This window comes from Lactuca sativa, chromosome 2, assembly GCF_002870075.4.
Source record: "Lactuca sativa cultivar Salinas chromosome 2, Lsat_Salinas_v11, whole genome shotgun sequence".
In the NCBI taxonomy this organism is placed as follows: domain Eukaryota; kingdom Viridiplantae; phylum Streptophyta; class Magnoliopsida; order Asterales; family Asteraceae; genus Lactuca; species Lactuca sativa.
Window position 1 is genome coordinate 68,746,146 of NC_056624.2, and position 22,212 is coordinate 68,768,357.

Here is a 22,212-nt window from a genome sequence, read left to right on the forward strand (position 1 = left end):
TAGTAGGGGTCTTCGTGATGAAATTCAGCCATATCGTTTGTGCGAGAATAAAGGTATGTGAAACACGTTGAGGGTTTAAGGGTAGGGGTCATATGGTATCCTAAAATACTCCTATATTATTTTAAATGTTGCGTTTGGTTCTTGGTATCTTAGTGTTGGTAAGTGTTTAGACTCGTCGTTCACTACGACTATTTTCCAGCATATACTAGTTACACCCCGGATAAACATAGTTGATCAGGATATATTTATTCGAGGTCTAATTACATATTCCAAGGCCTACCCGTAGTCTTTAACTCATCATACTACTTTTATTATGCCCTCGTTATGACACTATTCTAGTATATATATATATATATATATATATATATATATATATATATATATATATAGTTCTTATAAAATACTTATACTTTTAAAGTATATTCTTAGCTAAAGTGTTTTAGTCCCATTGTTATTTATAGTTGTATATCTTGTATGGTTTGATATACTAGTTAACTATAAACGATGCTCTGATACCAACCTGTCACACCCCCAAACCAGAACGGCGAAATGTCTAGGGGTGGATGGAGTGACTTCATGTATAGTATCATAACAATTGAATAATAATGAAACATAGCAACACAAACATTCAGACATTGTAATTTCAAGTATTACATAGTTTACAAAACTTATTTGTTCAAAAGTCGAATACAATTAAATGAAATGTAGGAATAACACGAATGACGACGCCAACCCTCAAGAAGGGTTGAGTACCTGTCAGCTGGTTTCTTGAGAATACAAGTCATTTTGAAAAGTGTCAACTAAAAATTTGGTGAGTTCATAAGCATTTTTGTATTGAAACGGTTTTGCACTTATTTAGAATAGTTCTCGTAGTACTTCAGAAAATCCGATATTTTCTATGAAAATGGTTTGGAGTCTCGTTCTAAAACCGTGAATATATGCATGCATGTCTTATGTTTTCTTTTGTTTATATTTGTAAAGAGTTTGTCCCAGAAAATCCGATATTTTCATTAATATGAACTGAATTTGAAAGTGGTTCCATTGTATCTTTTCCTTATAAGTAATAATGTATATTTCTAGAAAATGAAGTATTTTCTTAAAGGTGAACTGTGGTCTTAAACCCTAAGACCACAATGGAAGTGAATATTATACAGAGAATAGTTTATAGTTTCATTTCTTTCAATAAAACTAATGAAGTATAAGCTTCTCGTAAACCAAAATCATTTCGTTAATCCCTATGTGATTCGCTAGAACCATGCTTGATATGGATGATATGCCGTTCATGACGTTCTTCTGGCGTCGGTTTCTATAAGATATTTGTCACCTTAGACTGGCCCCATCTAGCTGTAGCGAACAATTCAGGTGTGGGGGTGTCAACCCCATATAGATCTATACACAATTACCTCGCTCTCCCTCCAGGAGACTCTGGTTATAACTACAAGACTTACCGTGTACACTAGGTAGGTACAGTGAAGGAAAGTCTCACAAGAGCCTTAACAGATTTACGCAAACTTTGACTACCATTATTGAATATTGAGCATGACATCACTAGAGTAAATTTATGACTGAAGTTTTATGACACGCGTTTTACAGCTTTATGACATACAACTAATTGGTCATGTTTTAACAGCTTTATGATAGACATGTTATGACACGCGAATCATCCTGTCACAAAGTCTGTTTTGTAATACCATTTTTGTTAAATTATTAATAATACTTTTTATAAATAGTCTTTTGTAAATATATCTAATTGCAACATAAGTTATGAAAATAGCATAATATCTCCGTTTTTAAGTCATCAAAATAATGAAAACAAGTTTACGACTATTTCACGAATAAAACCATTTTTAGTACAATATCAAGCTTTGTATTTTGTTTTATATTTTGTTACCAGTTTGTTTGTCAAGACAATTCATATAATCATATATAGATACTTATAATTTAACATGTCTAGATTCTTTGAAAGAATATATCATATAAACTTACATCTAACACAAGTATAAGAACCTTTAGTATGATAAAGACAAATTTTAGTTTTTGACTTTTGACTCCAACTTTTTAGAGAAATTAAAACTCATCATAAGTCAAAATTTGGATCCGTAAACTCTGAGAGTTTAGCAAATGAGTCTACATTGTTCATAATTTTTATTATAATTTTTAGTGTTCTCAAACAAGTGTGAAAATGTTCATCTTCACAGACTGCTACGAAATCATTTATGAAATGATAGACAGTTTTGTAAAAATCACCATAAATTGTAGAAAACTTTTATGAACGCGTGCGAGTAGTATTTAGAATGGTATAAACCTGAACTATTTGCATATTGAACAGTTTTAAAAAATATTAAGTTTAAGATGGTCAAAACAATGTGGGGTTATGAAGCTCACCTTGGAGTTTTCGAGTGGTAAAAGAATAAGAAGAAGGAAATTTCAAGCCTAGCTTGTGTTCTTGGTGAGATTCTCGAAATGGTGGTGTTTCTAAGAGTTTAACAAACAACAAAAGTGTGTAAATGGAACATTCTTAACATAAAGATGAAACAAAACACTTCAGTTTAACATAGAACTTACCAAGAATCTTAGAATACGGTTTTTTATGATGATGAACTCGAGATTTTGGGAGAGGAGAAGAAGGATGTTCTTGAGAGCTAATTGAGGAATTTGAAGTTGTGAAGTGTGTGTAGGTATGTGTGATCGACTGAGAGATAAGGGAGAATGAAGTTGACCATGATGCTAAATCATGTGAGTAACATGGATATATGGAGGGTTTTACCTAGGTGCATGGGGGTAATAAGTGGTGGCACCCTTATTAACCACCACTTTGTCTTTTCTCTTTTTTTGTTTAAGAGATAACCGATCCATAGGATTTTCGGCCCAAAGGGTGGCCCAAAATAGTGGTGTTCGGTTTTCGCTTGGCCCAAGAGAAAATTTCGGCCCAAAAGGGAAAGTTCAGTAGAGGTTTTCGGCCCACTAATACTCAATAAAAGGTTTTCGGTCCAAATAAGGAGTTTTCATCCCAAATAAGGCCCAAGTATGGGTTTTAGGCCCAATATAAAGTCCAATAGAAGTTTTCAGCCCATTAAGGCCGAAAGAGAGGTTTTCGGCCTAATAAGACTAAGTGAATAAGTTATCGGCCCAATAGGGCCCTAAGAAGAAGTCTTGGTCCAATAAGGGTTTTGGGCTGAGAACGCTTGGGCTAAGGCCCAAATTTGATTGGATTGGCTATTGGATCGAGTTTTGGGCTTATACAAGATTGTTTCGACTTGGATAACCATCTTAATCCTAAATTTGCTAGTTGTGACATCAATCGATAAAATCCTTAAGCGTTTAGATTGCCAACTACAACATCCATGTTTAGGTGTGCGCAGGTCGAACCATAATAAAACTTATTTTTGCATTCTAGGTCTAGTTATGGTATGGCCGCAGTACTTTACTAAACCTAGGATTTGTTTTTTACCTAAACTCTTATGTTTGTATTTAAATGGATCAGCTTTGTGATCTTTATAATATTTTGGTATATTATAAGAGTTTATATAACTCTTTATCTAATTATTGTTTGAGTAAGGATATTTTATTAATTCTATATTTTTTACTTCAAGGCTATCAAGTAAAGATCATTCAGGTGAGAAGTGTCGGAGGGTAGGATCATTTTAGCATATAGTCGTTCTGAAATCTAGCAACCCAATCAACAGTTCAAACTAAGACACCTTTCCCGTAAGTCGTATATCCATATGGTAATTAATAGTAATATTTTTTTATTAGATTTAACTAATTTAGAGTGTATAATATAGGTTATTGTCGTAGTTCCTAAGGAATTACTAGCTCGCTATAACCTGTAGCTCTAATACCAATCTATTACACCCTCGGCCGGCGGCAGAAACGTGGGGCTATGCAATGTAGGGACATTGGATCACAGTGACAGGTATATTAAACCATACACAAAAAAATATAGCAAAAACGTTTCTTATATTTACTATAAATTAATTAAGGGTTACATTGTTCGATATTCAAGCACATTTCCTATTCATAGCTAAACATAAAACAAACAGATCTGATTTCCAACGAATTCCTCGATAATTTCCTTCCTTCCATAGCTATCCTCCACACTCATCTCCCTAAGAATATATGTATTTTAAAAAATTCAACATAAAGTTGGTGAGTTCACATGTTTTTATAGTTTTCTGCTTTATCCTTTTTAATTAATTTGAATCCTTTTTCTTCTAAAACTCTTTCTTTCTTTTAAGATATAATACCTATCCTAAACTTTTATGATTTTTATCGAATCCTTTTTAATCGACTCATATAACTACTTAAAGGCATCTCTCTAGGCAGTTTAAATTAAGATCTTCCGAACAACATTACCATGAGCCCATATAATAGACACTATGGACCGATATATACCCCGGACGACCCTTCATTGGACGTCGAATAATATTTTTTTATACTTAAGAAAGTTATCCTATCGGGATTGTAGCTACCAATCGCAAGAGGGGTGTCAGCCCCGTATAGATATATACATATCTTTCTAGCTCTCGCAAGATTAGGGATTATAGGTTCGGGGTTAGACGAATTTAATCGGGCTATATGATGAATAATAACACCTCACTAACACGTTTTTATTTAATCTGAGGTTTGATTCTCATTTATCTTTTCCTTATTTAGTCTTTCTTTGATACAAATTTATTTACATAATTATTCTTATATACTTAACCTTATATATAATAATTATCTTTTTATAGATATTCTTTTATAGGTTATGGTACACTTAAGTACATTGCATATCATTGCGTCTTCTTCCATAATTATCACTATATATAAATATAATTGATCATAATTTATATATGAGACAATTATAATTTACTGAATATTCCATAATTATTCTTATATATATATATATATATATATATATATATATATATATATAAACACACAATAATTACAATTATCTGGATAACATGATATTAGGGCGGAGTAATAGCTAAGTACAATTATTATCCTTAAATTCGGCCAGCATTAAATCTAGGATCTAAGTTATCTTAGGAAGTTGGTCAATATAACATCTAGGTATAATAATTTCCTAATATATCGGGTACATAAATATTAGGAATAATATCATTTCATAAGACTATGTAGAGTTTCTAACGACATATTATCCTATCGTTTCATGTTTTACGTAAACTACTGATATATTTATAAAACTATATTTTGATAAAGCAGCTTGATAAGCATATATCCCCCCCCCCAGGTAAAATCTTAGAAACCGTAAAAGTCAGGCCATGAACTCACCCTTGATGCATGATACTGTTGATGTAGAGTTGATTCGGGCTCGGGACTCCGCGGTGCCTCAGGAGCAGCTTGATCAGAGGGAGAGAGAGTCGAATTTGAGGGTGTGCACAATGGGACTGCTGACCTTGCTATTTATAGGCAAAATTTTGGGGTGCACGCGATGCAATATTGGATGCGTGTTGTGTGTGATGATCGTGGAGTCGCCACATGTAACTCTCTCCATGGGCCACGTCACTCGCAAGTCGATTGAATATAATGTCAAATGCATGTCGTGCGTTTGGCGAACACTTTGCACGCACAAAAAGGCTTTTGAAAAATCCATAGCTTATGTGTACAAGCTCCGATATTTACCCTCTTTATATCTATGCGACGATCTAAACTAGTACTACAATTTTCCTTTAGATTGTTTTGGCTAGTTTTGACTTTCATCTTTTTGCCTAACGAGGGTAAAAATAAAAGATTTTTTTTACAAAAATCATATCTCTCTCGTACGGATCCCGTTTTCGGGATTCTTTTTTCTAAAGCTCTTATTTTGAGGAGTACTATGATTCTCCTTTTTTTTAACTTTATTCAAAACTCAACCAATCTCTATGTACCTTTTCGATGTCGTAATAATTATTTACGTGGTTGATTTTACTATTTACAAAAATCATAACTCCTCCAATCGGAGTCAAATTTTTATTAATTTTATATCCTTGTCATCACGTCAACGAGTACTTTCCGAATATATCAACCGTTTTAAAATATTGTACAACTTTTTGGACACTCATTTTTAAGCCTAAACGTCAATTTCTTTCTAAATGTAACAACATATATGATTATATTTATTCATTAATAAAATATTACAATACTAAGCTATTACATTTATCTCTCTCTACTACTTCCGAATGGTGGTTGGTGATGGGAATTTTCTCGGTTGTCATAACATGGGTCCTTAACTAACGTTGAATCGGATTTGACCGACGATTAAAACTCCTTTTCCCTAGAAACAGCTACAACGGGGTCTTTCCACTTCTTCTCCAAGTTTCTTCTCACCCAAAATTCCATTAATAAACCTCCATTTGTCTTACTCAAGTTTGATTTCCCGTCAAACCCTCTATCGGAACTCGATGAAGCTTGCATCATTCTCTTCCATTTTATGAGCTCTAAAACCCCACTAAAGAAATCATCTGACCTGTGCCCGAATCCGACCACCACCATTATTGATTTTTTTGGCGTTTTATGGCCACCTACCATAACTCCGATACAACCTTTGTGCCCCTCTTAGTCTAGGCTACAAACCCCACTAAAAATATCTTGGAAATCTTGCCAGAAATTTTTGTCAGACTTTTCAAGCCTTGTCGGATTCTTCAAATTTTCAGAGAGAACTCATTCTCGTGGGTTGTTAGTAAAAGCTTCAACTTGGGGTGCATGTTTACAAGAATATCAATTTCCGAATTTCCACAGGCATTTTCAAAATTCATAAGTTGCCAGCACCAATGGGTTACACTCTTTCCTTTAATATATTTACATTGCATGCATGTCTTCATTGTTTATTGTATAACATTGCACCCAAATAAGTCTATGATACATATTTTGAAATGGTTTGGTGATTTATTTAGTGGTACATACGGAGCGATATGGTTTGAGTTGGATTATTTGGATGGTTTGTTTGGTTGGTTTGGTGATTTCATTATAGGTTTGTCATCTCCACCTCACGAAAGCTCCCAACCATGGATAAAGGAAAAGCTTTGAACTACAAAAAGGGTATGCCAAGGAATGATGGTTCAACAAAGTTCGTCTGCATGAGAACACTCATCGAATTAGGGGTCCTTGATGGAGTTGTCCAATTGTTCCTTAACATTGGATGGGAAAATATCCTTAACCTGACAGCCAACACTTATGAACTTTTGACATGTGTCTTCCGGCCCACACAACGAGAGAAAAAATGATGCATTCCATCTTATAGGAGAATTGTATGTGATCAGTCATGAGAGGGTGAATGAAATTATGGTTTTACCATCGGCAAGCACCCATTTGACTTACAACAAACTTCCCACTGAGTTCAGTCATGAAACCTTTTGGACAGAAATCACCATCCAAATCTTTTCTTGTGTCATTCAAGACAAGGCAACCTCCATCATTCATCCATGCCTCCGCATTGCCCACCGAGTCCTCGTTTGTACTATTTTTTCCTGAAAAGAAGCCGACCAAATCAACAAGAATTAACTCTTTTTCCTATGATGCATGACTAGGTGTGACACTCCTCAACCCATACCGGACTTCGCATCTTTCTTTTTATATAAGTGCTCCAACATGCAAGCCCAAATGATTGGTGATATCTGAGGATTTATTACTCTTGTTGTCTGCGCACTTGATATTGAATTTCCAGACGACTTCAAGCTCGTGGTGTAACGTCCCAAAAATTATGAGGTAAAAAATTCATTTTTAATTCAATCAAAACAACAATTATCTTGTATTCAATCATCCAAAAGTACTTCATACAATCATCAAAGTACAATCCAAAAATATCACATTGCAGAAACACAGTTGAATGCAATGTGCTCAAGTCGGGCCCTTCCCTTTCAAACCGGAAGTACCTGAAACCATAACCATAAAATCGTAAGCACAAAGCTTAGTGATTTCCCAAAATTACTACATACCATACATACCATTGGGCCTAGACCTCATATTGGGCCCAATCCATAATATTGGGCCAAACCCACCATATTAGGCCTAGCCCTACCAAACCGATGGGCCTTGCTCAATCATATAAATGCAAAAGTTACACAGACAACTATCACCCTACCTAACATACAATAGTCATATCCCTCCGTGACCTATGGGTCTAGCCAACATACAAATAGGCCTAGACCATCATACAATGTGCCTAGTCTAGCATACAATTGGGCCTATCCCGACATACCATACGAGAGTCACAAAGACATCTAACATAACATAACCTAGTGGGTCGACATTGGTGCCTTCAACCCACAGGTATAGTAAGGAGACTCACCACAATCCGTTAATAATCAGATAACTACTCAGGTTACTGAACCGTGTAAACTCGCATGAACTAACAATAAATACAACCTTAATTGATAATTAACCCAATAACCCAAAATCCAAGGCCCAATCCATAATCCAACTTCCTAAAGGGTAAAAGACCATTTTATCCTTCCCATAATTTGTCCAAACTCTATTGTCCTATGCCCCAAAAGGCCCAAAATGGATTCCTGGGGAGTACGCCCTGCATACTCGAAACATACGCCACGCGTACTGACTGCCGAAGCACGATGTATAAGTCGTTGATACACAAACCCGCATTAAGTTGAGCATACTCTCCTACGTACGCCCAACGTACTCATCAAGGTCCAAAAGTCCAGAATAAGCTCTTAATGGTTAGGACAAAAGCAACTAAACACTTATTTGACCATAAAGGGCGTCTTAACATGTAAGTTGGCAGCTTTACACCTTTGCATGACTTAATGGGACCAAATCCTTGTTTTTATCCATAAGAAAAATACCAACTCATGCATGCATACATAAAAACCCTCAAGATGACATTTTTTGTGACTTAACAACTCAACAAGGACCAAGAATGAGGATTAAATATCCTGGAGTGGCTCTTACTCACAAGCTCAACAACCTTGGGACCAAAACATGGAAAAACACCACCCAAAACTAGGTCTAAACTAGAGATCCATAAAGTTTGAAGCTTTATACCTCCAGAAGGTAGATCAAGATGCACAAAGCCTGGATCCAAAAGCTTCAAGCAATCCCACACTTCTCCATAAAGCTCCTTATTCTTCAATGAGAACCAAAATGCATGAAATACCACCAATAGCTCAAAAAGCACACCAATGGGGGTTAGGGTTTCGTTTCTAGGGTTTAATGGGATGGAGGCTGAAGATAAGAGGGTTTGGTGTTGAGTTAAGGAGCTTAAATAGGGTCCAAGACCCTAAATTAGGGTTTGGGTCTGACTGGAGTACGTCATGCGTACTTCCAGTACGCCCAACATAGTCCAAAGGAATCTCGTGACTACCCTGCCTAGTACGCCCTGCGTACTCCTATGTATGCCCCATGTACTAGGCTCCACCCTAATACCACCAAACTTCTGAATGCCATAAATTCTTCGTTCTAAGTCCAATTTGAGGATCCTTATATCCCCCGCAAAGGTAATATCACACCCCCAAACCAGAACGGCGGAATCGTTCGAGGGCGGATGACTTTATGTAGTATCGTAACAGTTGAATACATAGTAAAGAAAGTAAAACAACCATCATATATATAATTTAAAAGTTACATTGTTGAATGATACTTGTTCAAAACAAATTACAATAAGATGACAAAATGAGTTTCAAACTAACGCCTTAGCGTCACTTCTCCAAAAGCTGGGGTTTACCTGTATTACTGAATCCCTGATACATACAAGTAGTTTTGAAAGAGTGTCAACATTTAAGCTGGTGAGTTCATAAGCGTTTATGTATAAAATTTGTAAGTTTGGTATAAAACCACTGAGTTTATTTATGAAAAATCCAATATTTTTCCATGAGTGTGTGGTAGTTTAAAAGTTCCAAACTGTAATGCTTTAGTAGTTTTTCATGTCTGGAATAACAGATTTAAGTATGTATAAAATTACTAAGACATTTGATAACCCCGTAAATCATCATGTTTTTAATACTCCATGTGAGTTTTATTTCCATGCTATTGACCTAAACTGCCTGTAACAATGTTCTTCAGGCATTGGAATGTTATGACGTTTGTCACCCCAGACCTGCCGGTCTAACTGTAGCTAACAGTTTAGGTGCGGTATTGTCAATCCCGTATAGATCTATACACAAATATCACACTCTCCCTACAAGAGATTATGGTATATAATACAGGACTTTAACTGCATACTTGAAAGTACGTGAAGTTGAATGTCTCACAAAACTTAGTATCAATTAGATTTACGAGTGAAAAGTCCATTTGTTCTTGTATATGAAAGTATTACCTTGATATAGTACTTATATTATGTAAAATCTCATGAATATCTAGTAAACTATACCTATTATAGTTTTTCCAAAAGTATATTTCGTTTGTATGGTAAACCCTAGTATAGTGTCGACTTTGTATGTAAAGTATAACATTAGAGAACATTTATACAAAATATAAATAAAGTGTTTGATATTTATATAACAACATGTTTCATTCCAAAAAGATAAAGTGTTATCATGATATGTTGTATGAGAATGTTTTCGTATGGTAGTTATAAATCACATATGATTGATTATAACAAAAAGTATAGTAAGACATTGATGTTTTTCACACGAGGATAATCATGTGTTTACTTGTATTCCCCCCTTAAAAGTTTATAAAAGCATTTACAAAGCATTTGAAAACGTAGTTATACGGGTATGAACTCACCTGATAGATTGAAGAAAGTGAGACGAAAACCGAACAGAACTTTGGCAGGAGAAAACGGATTTCTTGGGATTTTCAGGAATCTCAGGAGGGTAAAACTTCCTTCGGGACTTGGGCATGAAAACTGGGGCTTCGGGATATTTCTTTCACGCAAAACGGAGTAAAAATGCAAGAGAAGGAGAGAAAATAAGCAATTTTTCTCGGAACCCTCGCATCCCTTTTATAGGGGGCTGAACCGCCTCGGTATGCTCGGCATACGAGGTTACATGGGGCGTAGTGGGACGTCATTGCTTACGTACTTCATATAGGAGGGCTTCTATCCGATGGGAGAGCCTGTGGCCGATGGGACGACGCTCCTATCCTCTGCTACGCGGGGCGTAAATGGATTTTTCCAACTTCTAAATTGCATAACTTTTGTGTACGAGCTCCGTTTTTCACGTTCTTTATATCCACGCGTAGGTGAGAATGTACTCTACAACTTTCATTTAGACTCCGTTGGCTAATTTTGACTTTATTTTAATTATATTATTTTTAACAGGCCGAGACACGAAAGGTCCGTTAAAAATCCATAACTTCTTTATCCAATGTTTGTTTTCGACAAACTTTTTACCGTTGTACTACCATTGTTGAGGTCTTCGATTCTCATTTAGATTGTTTCGGTCAAAAATCCTTTGATCTCTATTTCGAGTTTTTAGATGTCTACTGCTACATCCGAAACTTCGAAAAATCATAACTTCCCAATACGAAGTCAGATTTGGGCGTTCTTTTTATGTATGTTCACGGTTTAATGATATCTACGATTTTCATTTAGATACTTAATGTTAAAAAGTATTTTATTAAAACTTCTTGTTTTACGTTTAATCGTATTGACAGTTTTGTTGTGAATCTTAGGTTGGTCATAACTTCTTCGTTATAACTCGGATTTTAGTGTTATTTATATTTCTGAAAACCTTGACATGATAACTATCATTTATGAAATCCAGTAGATGACTCTTGAACATTTTATTTTCGACAATAATTTCATTATATTAAAAGGGGTTACAATTCTTGACTTTTTAGGCCATTACATTGATTCGAAATATCGGGTTGTCACAGGTAATGAGAAGCTATACATTTCTATCAACTCATCGATACCTTAAAACTTTCCGAACTAAAATCTAAAATTCATAAAAGGTTTGTACTGCCAATTTACGGTTATACCCTTAGACTCCAAATCACAACCAAACTCCCAGATCCTTTAACCTACATTACCCACACCCAAAAGGGTCTAAATCCCTCTTTCCTAAAGGCCCTAAGCCTTTTGTTTTTTGATCCTCGGGTCACAGCCCCGAATTAGGAAACGATTCGGAATAGGGTGTTACACATGGATAATAAGAGCCTTTTGGATTCAGATGCCTTAATGAACATACACCACATTCGTAAGTAGTCTGATGGGAATTTGACATGGTTTAGTCCCCAAGGCATTCCCAATCTCATCCTTCCCAACCTTAAAATCTCCAACTCCTTTCCTCACGATCGAAGTAAATAGAGAATAGCAAGAACCATCACCCAAGAGGTCAATGAAAAAGCAATTCTTCTAGAGGATGAGATGCACATCAACGATAAGCCTGAGTTTAAGCATATGGAATCCCTAAAACAAGCATTAAAGCAAGCTTCATCATAAGGATACTACCAACTCCTACCCAATTTCGCCGAATGATCTTATGTTCTTTGTGTCTCCAATCAAATCATGGCACAACGAAGTCCATCGCTGCCCAAGCTCATCAAATACGCAAGAAGCCCATCGTTTCCTGAGTTCCATGGGATGATCATGAATAGTCTGGTGGTTGTCACCTATACTTTGTTAGGTGACTACATCATTGGTACACTAGTACAATTCCTACATAGTTGGCATACTAGTACCATTTCTACATTTGTGGCATTCTATCATTGCCTACATCTTTCATTACATTATGACATATATTACTACGTTTGGTTACCCAATGTATTATAGTTATAAAATACATATATTTGTAACATTTCGTCTAAAACAAAACATGATTATAAGCTCATATAGCAATTAATTAACTAGATACTTCATATCTATATGTAAGATGAAAGTAACTATGTACTCACTTGATAAAAGTGGAAAACTGATGATTTTGGCAACGCTTGAATTTGTACTTTCAAAAGACGTAGATGCATAAAGTACTAAGCCTTAGTTTAGTTTCGTAATCCTGATGACTATAATAATTATAGTTTAGATTCCTCACTAATCATAATGTCTACATCAAGATCTATCAAGTAAAGATAAGCCAAACAAGACAGTTAGGAGGCAGGACCAATGGACCATTTCAGTGTATAGCCTTTCTGAAATCCAACAACCAAACCAATGTTGCCATTATAGACACCTCTCCCATAAGTAGATCAATCACTATAATAACAAGAAATTACTGATAAATCTTATTTATAGGTTTATAATAACAATTTATGACTATAAATATAAGTTACACTGAAAAGACTAGAGTGTGGCTTAACTTACAGATCTTTTTCGAGCAGAAGTCTGGTAATTACACTTAGCAAAGCTTCTACTTGATAGCTACTATTACTTCAGTGGTCGCAAGAATTCACCGAAGACTAAAACTAAAGTTTTCTCGATCTAAGTGGACAAGAGATCCGAGATAGAATGATGGGAGGAGTGTGAGGAACGTATGAGCAGCAATGAGCTATTTATATGCGAAATTTGCCATATGCACGCCACACAATCTAATGTGCGCATCGCGCACTTCGAATACGTTGCTCCTCTCACTTGTTGACATGTTTTGGGCATTGGTAGGTGTGATGTGGAAAGTTCTAGAAGATGCACATTGTGCTCTTTGTGTGCAGGGTGCATCTCGTGAAACTTCAAAAATTCGTAAATCCTTCCTACGAACTTCGTTTCTGATGTTCTTCATATCCACGTGTATGAAACATCCCAAAAATACAAACCAAAAAAAAATGTTTGAAACATTACCAAACCATAACATCCGAATATCATAAAAGAAAACCATAACTCGTGTATCTCAAAATGCCATAAAATATGTCTCATATCAAAACTGATGTCAAGATCATGTCAAAAATATCAGACTCTAACTCCCAGGCTAAAACTGTGGTGTGTGCCATGCCATCATCCCGAGCCCTTCCCCTTGCTAGCTGAAGTACCTGAAATCAAACTGAAACTGTAAGCACGAAGCTTAGTGAGCTCCCCCAAACTACCACATACCATACAATAACACATATAGCACATACTGGGCCTTGCCCACTGCATCGGACCAAATTCTGGAACTGACTAGGGCCTTGCCCACTGCATCGGACCGAAGTCCGAAACTGACTAGGGCCTTGCCCACTGCATCATACCGAAGACCGGAACTGACTTGGGTCATGCCCACTTCATCGGACTGAAGTCCGGAACTAACTAGGGCCTTGCCCACTACATCAGACCGAAGTCCGGAACTAACTAGGGCCTTGCCTACTGTATCGGACCGAGGTCCGGAACTAACTGAACATAGCATAACACATATACAACATACTGCATCGGACCGCAGTCCGGAACTCACAACACATAAACATGCATGAATCACAAAGACATCAAGCATACTAAACTACTGTTCGGGACCACCCCGACATCGGACCGCAGTCCGGAACTACTGCTAATTAAACGGGCCGACATTGTGGCCTTAGACCCGTTCCTACTAGAAGAAAACTCACCTCGTAAGGCTGACTGTTGAAGTGTTGTTTGGGAAACGTCTGACTGCTGCTCTGGTAACTCCCCGACTACAATTCTCATAAAGACACTTAATTAAATACTTATAACTAATCTTAAGGTAAAGTGATTATTTTACCCCTTAGTCAAAATCAACACCCTGGTCAAAGTTAACATCCAGTCGACCTGATTCGCCGAGTTGGTGTAACGTCCCAAAATTCAAGACTAAAAATTTCTTTTAATAAAAAATTACTTAAAGCAAAATCATCAAACCAAAACATAATCAGAGTATTAATTTTCAAAACACATGTTCGTTATTAGAGTAAAACATTCCCAGGCTGTCTAATCTATGGTGTGTGTCATGCGATCACCCCGAGCTCTCCCTCCGCTACCGGAAGTACCTGAAACCAAAACTAAAAACCATAAGCACGAAGCTTAGTGAGTTCCCCACCCTACCACATACCATGCATAACCACATACTACACATACTGGGCCACGCCCGCTATCCTGGGCCTCGCCCCCTGCCTCGGGCCTCTCCCGCTACAACGACCCCGCTGCTCCATGCCCCGCCTGGCTTCGAGCCCCGCTCGGATACAGATCTATTTCACTTAGGTATCGCCTGTCACTGGGCCTTGCCCGCTAACATATACTAACACATAACATATCACAATACATAAACTAATCATATGCTACTAAATTCTGCTCTAAAGGCCTCGCCTATCTTGGGCCTCGCCCATGACCTGCAACTGGTGAGTCATGGAACCCCGTCTATACTCCTACTGGTAGTGAGATACGGGCCCAACCCACACTCACTCTTTCCCTAGCTTAGGCCTTGCCCCTACTCTGCTGCTAATGAGATATGGAACACCATCCACACTCTGCTATTGGTGAGGTACAGGACCTCGCCCACACTCACCTACCTACCAGGCACATACATGTATCACACAGACAACAAGTATAAAACTATCATATAAACCATTCCTTGGGCACCCGCCCGCTATCATTGGACCTCGTCCTGATTATCATACTAGCATACTGTGCCTAGGGCTAACCCCCGGGTCTTCTACTCATAACTACATGGGCCAACATTGTGGCCTTAGACCCATTCACACAAAGGGAAACTCGCCTGCACTTGCTGAACTTGCTGATATCCCCTCTAGTTGTTGCCCGACAACTCTCTGAACTCCTGCTCCACTAGCTCCCCGAGCTACTAATATTAATGCAAAACTTAGTCTAACTTTCCCCCGAAAGTCAACTAAGTCAACTCCGGTCAACGTCAAAGTCCTGGTCAAGGTCAACCTTCCATGTCAACCCTACTCGCCGAGTCAACCTACTGACTCGCCGAGTTCATATGCTCAGAGTCCTTTCATTCGCGACTCGACTCACCGAGTCAGTCCATGACTCGCCGAGTCTACCGATTTCCGAGTCCCGACCTGTCCAACTCACCGAGTCTCCAATCGACTCACTGATTCGAGTCTCAACTCGAAGGGTTTGGGGTTTCACAACTTGACTTGTCGAGTCCAAGAACAGACTCGCCGAGTCCAAGGCAATCTTCATCCGACTCGACGAGTTGTACATCCCACTCATCGAGATCCTCCTAATCTTCATACTACTCGCCGAGTCCACTCAAAGGACTCGCCAAGTCCATTCAGATCTTCATACATGCAGAGGAACTTTGAGTCATGCATGGACTCCAAACTGTAGATCTGCCCTTCCCAAGCCTATTCCTCATGTAAAGTTGCAAACTTTACATGTATAGAAGGAGATCTAGGCTAAACACACCATAAATTAGGGTTTAAGGAAAGGAGGCTCTATAATTAACTCAAGGGCAGTTACTTTATGCTTCACTAGGCTAAAATGAGTTTAGATCCGAAGTAGTAACTTCAGATCTGGTTTCTAACTCAAATGGTTATCTAAACATGGCTTAAAAGCCCCAAAACTCATAACTAGAATAGATCTAATTAAAGGAGACGACTTAGTACCTTCAATAACTCTAAAAGGTTCCACAAACCCCGGATCTAAGGCCAATCCTTGAAGCTTCAATGATTTCCCTCTTTCTTCTTCCTTCAAATCACCCAAAAATGGCTTGGAAGCTTGAATGAGCAACAATGGGGCTTAGGGTTCGGTGTTCTGGATTAGAGGGGCAGTAAAGGAACCCTAGGGAAGAGAATGAGACGTTTAAATAGGCTCCAAGTCCCGGATTTAGGGTTTTCCTCGTTCAAACCAGACTCGTCGAGTCTCCTTAGCCGACTCGCCGAGTCGGTCACTTACTCCTTGACCAGGATCCCACTCGGACTCGCCGAGTTCCTCCTTGGACTCGACGATTCGTCCCTTAAACTTAGGGTTTCCTTTCCTTTCTTGGCCTTCCTGACTTTGGGTGTTACAGTTGGACAGCCAACTCGTCGAGTCCTTGTCCTCTCGTCCAGTTCCTGCCCGATCCTACCCGCTGAGTTTAGTGAAGACTCGACGAGCTTCCCTATATAATGGCATTGAGTCATCCTTCATTCGACTCGTCGGGTTTTATGAACAACTCGTCGAGTTCACCTTCATCATATGAACTTGTCCAAACTATGACTCGCCGAGTTGTATGAACAACTCGTCGAGTCTGTTCTTGAGGGTAAGAAGATTGCCTTGGACTTGTCGAGTCAAAGCGTAGACTCGCCGAGTCCCTCTACTTCCATATCCTTGTCCTAACTCACCGAGTCCTTTCCACTCACTGGTTCAACTCACAACTTTCAGACCGGGAAACAATCGGGAAACGATCGGGAACATAAGGTTTGAAACAAGGCGTAGATGGCATAAAGGTAGCTACTTTGAGTTCCTGGAGCTCAATAATATCCAGATCTATGGTTCATTCTCCTAAGAGAGCTCAAATTTCGGGTTTGGACCTTGAAATGTCCCAAAAGTAGTAAAAACAAGCATATATGAAGATCTAGTAGAAAGATAAGCAAGGTAAGGGCTTTATTACCAGAAGGTGTAGTAAATGAGGACTAGATTCTGGATCTCCTTCTTCTCCTTTGGACCTTCTCTCCTTCCTTCTCTTCTACAACTCCAAAATTGCACACAAAACACTCTAATTAGAAAGGAATCACTCAAACTCAACAATGGAGGGCTAGGGTTTACAGGGGAAACGTTCTAAAGATGTTGGAGGCTGGGATGGAGCTATAATGACATTTAAATAGGGTGCAAACCCTTAAAATTAGGGTTTCTTCCAGGTTGGCGGACTCGTAGAGTCAGGAATATGGACTCGCCGAGTCGCCACGCTAAATCCACGTGCAGACTTGCTGCTACTCGTCGAGTAGCTTCTAAAACAAGGAGAATAATACAAAAATGCAGTGTAGCTATCGACGAGATTTACAACTTTCATTTAGACTCTGTTGGTTAATTTCAACTTTATTTTTAAAGTTATATTTTTAACAGGTTTAGACTGTTAAAGTCCAATAAAATTTCATAACTCTCTCATATGATATCCTTTCTCAGCTGTATCTATCTTGACGAGATCTTTAACTCTCGTTCAGATTGTTTTTCCTAACAATCATCTGATCTCTAATTTGGTTTCTAAGTTGTATACTGTTGTGCTGAAACTTCGAAAAATCATAACTTCCCTTTACGAAATCAGATTTGAATGTTCTCTATATCCACACTCTCGGTTTAGTGACTACTACAAGTTTTTTTTTTTTTTTTTTTTTTTTTTTTTTTTTTTTTTAATTTTTAAATCACTTAGGCTATAAAGGTAATTTATCATAACTTCACTTTTTACGATACACAAAGTTGTGCCGGTTTAATTGTGAAACTTCAAAGAAGCATAACTTCTTTATACAAAGTTGAATTTTGGTGTTCTTTATATGTACAGAATCCTTGTCACATATACTATGAATTTGGTTAAGATTAGTTTTTCTAAATAATCTTGTATTATAAATTCATTTTTTTTAACGTTTATTATCTTTAAATTGACTAACCTGAATCTGTAGGTGTTACATAACAACATTTTCGTTTGCGATCTACGGTTTCATCACCCCTCTCCAATTTCACCATAATCACATAAATTAACAGTTAAGGGGATATGATTACTTTAAATTTCTAATTAGTAGATCTAGACACATAATCTCCATGAATCTAGCTCCAATCTAAATTCAAGATCACCAGTTTCACTTTCCCATAGTCTGTGATACGTACAAGTGAAAAATAATGAAACAAAACCTGACTTAAGACATTAAGTACAACATCTACACCGAGTCGGCAAATATGTGTCGCATGCATATCTTTTACATGTCTTGTGCGAGTTAGTTGCATTGTATTCCAATCTATGTCCGTCGTGTTCTCTTTCAATCATAACATTGTACTTGCAACATGTCGCATCACTTCTACATTATGTGTCGTGTTTAGTAAAGTATGTTACCACTCTTAAATTAGCAATGTACACGTCCAATAAACTCTATGTGTCGCATTTACTAATAGTACACATCACACCCTCCTTCTCCCGATCAAAATGTTGATCTTGCAACACGTCGTGCAATCCTCATGTACGCGTCGCGTGTTTGACATAAAATAATACTCAATGTTTATACTACAATCTCTTAATGATTGTGCACTCACGCACATCTAACACACGCACTGAAGCAAGGTTCACGTTTCATTCCTCTTACTTGTCCTATAGGCAAGCTACACCCATCATAATAATATTTTATATGTAAAACAGATGTTAGAGTTAGAGTTAAAGTTACAGATTAGAAAGATGGAAGAGGGGAGAGTTTTATAATAAATGAGATGTTGAATGGGTAAAAAGACCACATTATCCTCATGTGGCATGCACATGAAGGGTATTGACGGTAAGAAACTATCGATGATCAGTTCGAAGGACTAAATGTGCTTATTTAGTTTGAAATACGGACCAAACTTCTAACAATGGTGACAACTAGACCAAAAGTGTCATATTGAGAAAACCACATGGACGAAAGGCGTAATTCATTCTTAATATTATTATAAGATTAAGGTGGCTTGAGGTTTCTTCTTGTATCCTTGATTCCTATCCACCTTAAGTGAAGACAAATTTTGGCAAAAAGCACTTTTGGAATAGAGGAGAAAGACAAAGTGCTTTTCTTTTATTCAAATTAGGTGAAAATAAAACAGGACACTGTTCTTCACAAAATTCACATATTCTCCTGCAACACTAAGCGACACAAAATCGGTGAAGATAAAAACAAATCTCACGCCATTTGTCTCCTATCTCTCTTTTATTCACACTGCATCTTTGAACCAAAGAACAAACCGCCTGACTGACTAGCTTTTAATTCATTGAAATCCCAACTGTTCCTCACTTTCTCTCTCTACAAAATCTCCCAAAATTCTTATTTAATGTTGTTATCTGAGTTCAATTGAGGGGATTGCTTCGAGATTTTGAGGTGGGTTTTTGATGAATTTCAGAACCCAGTAAAGAATTTTTGTTCTTTTGGTTGTTGTAGGTTTTAACTCAACCCCCAACTGTTCGTCCTTACTTTCTCCATCTAGAAACCCCTAAACCCACTTCAAGGCCCTTATATTCTTCCAATTCAGAGTGGTTTCATGAGATTCGAATTGGGATTTTGATGAATTTCAGAAACCCAGTAAGGAATTGCTCTTCGCTTGATTGTTTCAGCTTCTAATTCCTCCCGCAAAGTCATTTACACGACAACGCGTGATTGAATTGAGGGAATTTTCATGGGATTTGAAAGGGGTATTTGATGATTTTGGAATCCTAACAAGCAATTACTGTTCTTTCGATTTCTTGGGTAGTTCTTCTCCACGAAAACTCTCCCTGGTACTACTCTTTCTCTCTTCTTTTTCTTCTGAGTTATTTCTCTGTTCTAATTACCAAAACCCCATCCATTATCTGTAACTTAAACCAATTTAGCTTCGCTTGTTCATAGAATTGAATTCTAGTTTCAAACAGAACCCAACATCCGATTTCTGAGAAACAAAAAACCAGATTCATATAGAAATCCAATGTTTCAAGATGATGGGTCATCATCTGTGACTTCAACACCCGTCCAAACCTTCCCATCAATGTCAATCTCACCTCTCACAGGATCGCCATATCCATGGCTCAAAGAACTCAAATCAGAAGAACGAGGTTTATGCCTAATCCATCTACTCCTCACTTGTGCAAAACACGTAGCTTCAGGAAACTTCGAACATGCCAACATCGCTCTCGACCAAATCTCCCATCTCTCCTCCCCAGAAGGCGACACAATGCAAAGAATCGCCTCATATTTCGCAGAAGCACTCGCGAATCGAATCCTCAAAACATGGCCAGGAATCTACAAAGCTCTTCATTCCACCAAAATCCCATTCGCATCCGAGAACATTTTGGTTCGAAAAATGTTCTTCGAATACTTCCCTTATCTAAAAGTAGCATTCGTTATCACTAACCAAGTGATAATCGAAGCTATGGAAGGCGAAAAGATCGTTCACGTGATCGATCTTAACGCCTCCGAGCCCACTCAGTGGCGTGCGCTCTTACGTGACCTGAGCGCACGCCCTGAGGGCCCACCACATCTACGCATCACCGGGGTCCACCAACAAAAAGAAGTTCTAGACCAAATGGCGCGTATTTTAATCGAAGAAGCCGAAAAACTCGACATCCCATTTCAATTCAACCCCATTTTGAGCAAAATCGAGAATCTTGATTTCGAGAAACTAAATGTGAAAACGGGCGAAGCTTTAGCGATTAGCTCGGTTCTTCAACTCCATTCTTTATTAGCACCCGAGGAAGTAACACCAACAACCAAGGACACAAACGGAATTTCACAAAAGGATTTGGGAAACGGGTATAGCCCGAGTCAAGACACGGCTTCATCTTCACCATTTTTGAGCTCAAAAATCGACTCGTTTTTAAACAATTTACGTGGGTTATCACCGAAAGTCATGATTGTAGCCGAACAAGATTCTAATCACAACAAATCATCTCTAATGGAACGCCTTTCAGAATCTTTATACTTTTATGCGGCTTTGTTTGATTGTTTGGAGTCTACATTACCAAGAACATCAATGGAGAGATTGAAAGTTGAAAAGATGTTGTTTGGAGAAGAGATCAAGAACATTATAGCTTGTGAAGGTGGTGAGAGAAAAGAGAGACATGAAAAGCTTGATAAATGGGTTCAAAGGCTTGATTTGAGTGGATTTGGGTGTGTGCCTTTGAGTTATTACGCTTTGTTGCAAGCTAGAAGATTGGTTCAAGGGTATAGTTGTGATGGGTGTCGGATTAAAGAAGAGAATGGGTGTGTGGTTATGTGTTGGCAAGATAGGCCACTTTTTTCGGTTTCTGCGTGGAAGTGTAGAAGGTGAAATATGTTGGGATTTAGATTTGTTTTTGTTATTGTGATGTTTTTTTTTTTTTTGGTTGTGTTTCCCTTTTTGTTTTTGGTGTATGGGGGATGATTTAGATATGGATAGTTGTTGGTTTTAAATAGTGAATCTAATGTTGTTAGTGATTTACATAACATAATGAATGCTTTCAGAAGCTTTGCTTCATGATGCTTGAGTTAATGGCGTATGAAAGGTTATTGTGTTGGGTTGATGATATTTAATGAAGTGGTTGGATCATGTTAAAATATTTGGTAGCTATTTAATATGACTTGGCAATATGATTTGCTGTAATCCAGTAGCGTAATGAGAAGACCATGTTGTAACTTGGAATCCTATCATGGAAGCCTATGATTTTTGACGTATGTTTGACAAAAATGGTCCTTGTTTTTGACTTTTTGTTGTATGTAGTTTGTACGCGGTTTGGAAATGGGGATCATGTAAATGGTATCTCGAGATGAAATGGGTGAAATGTGATTTAGAGG

General features: G+C 37.7%; 1 protein-coding gene across 1 annotated transcript; it reads left to right on the forward strand.

Moving 5' to 3' along the window:
* Window positions 1-19,511: 19,511 nt before the first annotated feature.
* Window positions 19,512-21,895, forward strand: LOC111875951 (scarecrow-like protein 3). The gene has a single exon (XM_023872476.3). The coding sequence runs from the start codon at window positions 20,369-20,371 to the stop codon at window positions 21,707-21,709; it is 1,341 nt and encodes a 446-aa protein (XP_023728244.1). The 5' UTR covers window positions 19,512-20,368; the 3' UTR covers window positions 21,710-21,895.
* The last annotated feature ends 317 nt before the right edge of the window (window positions 21,896-22,212 follow it).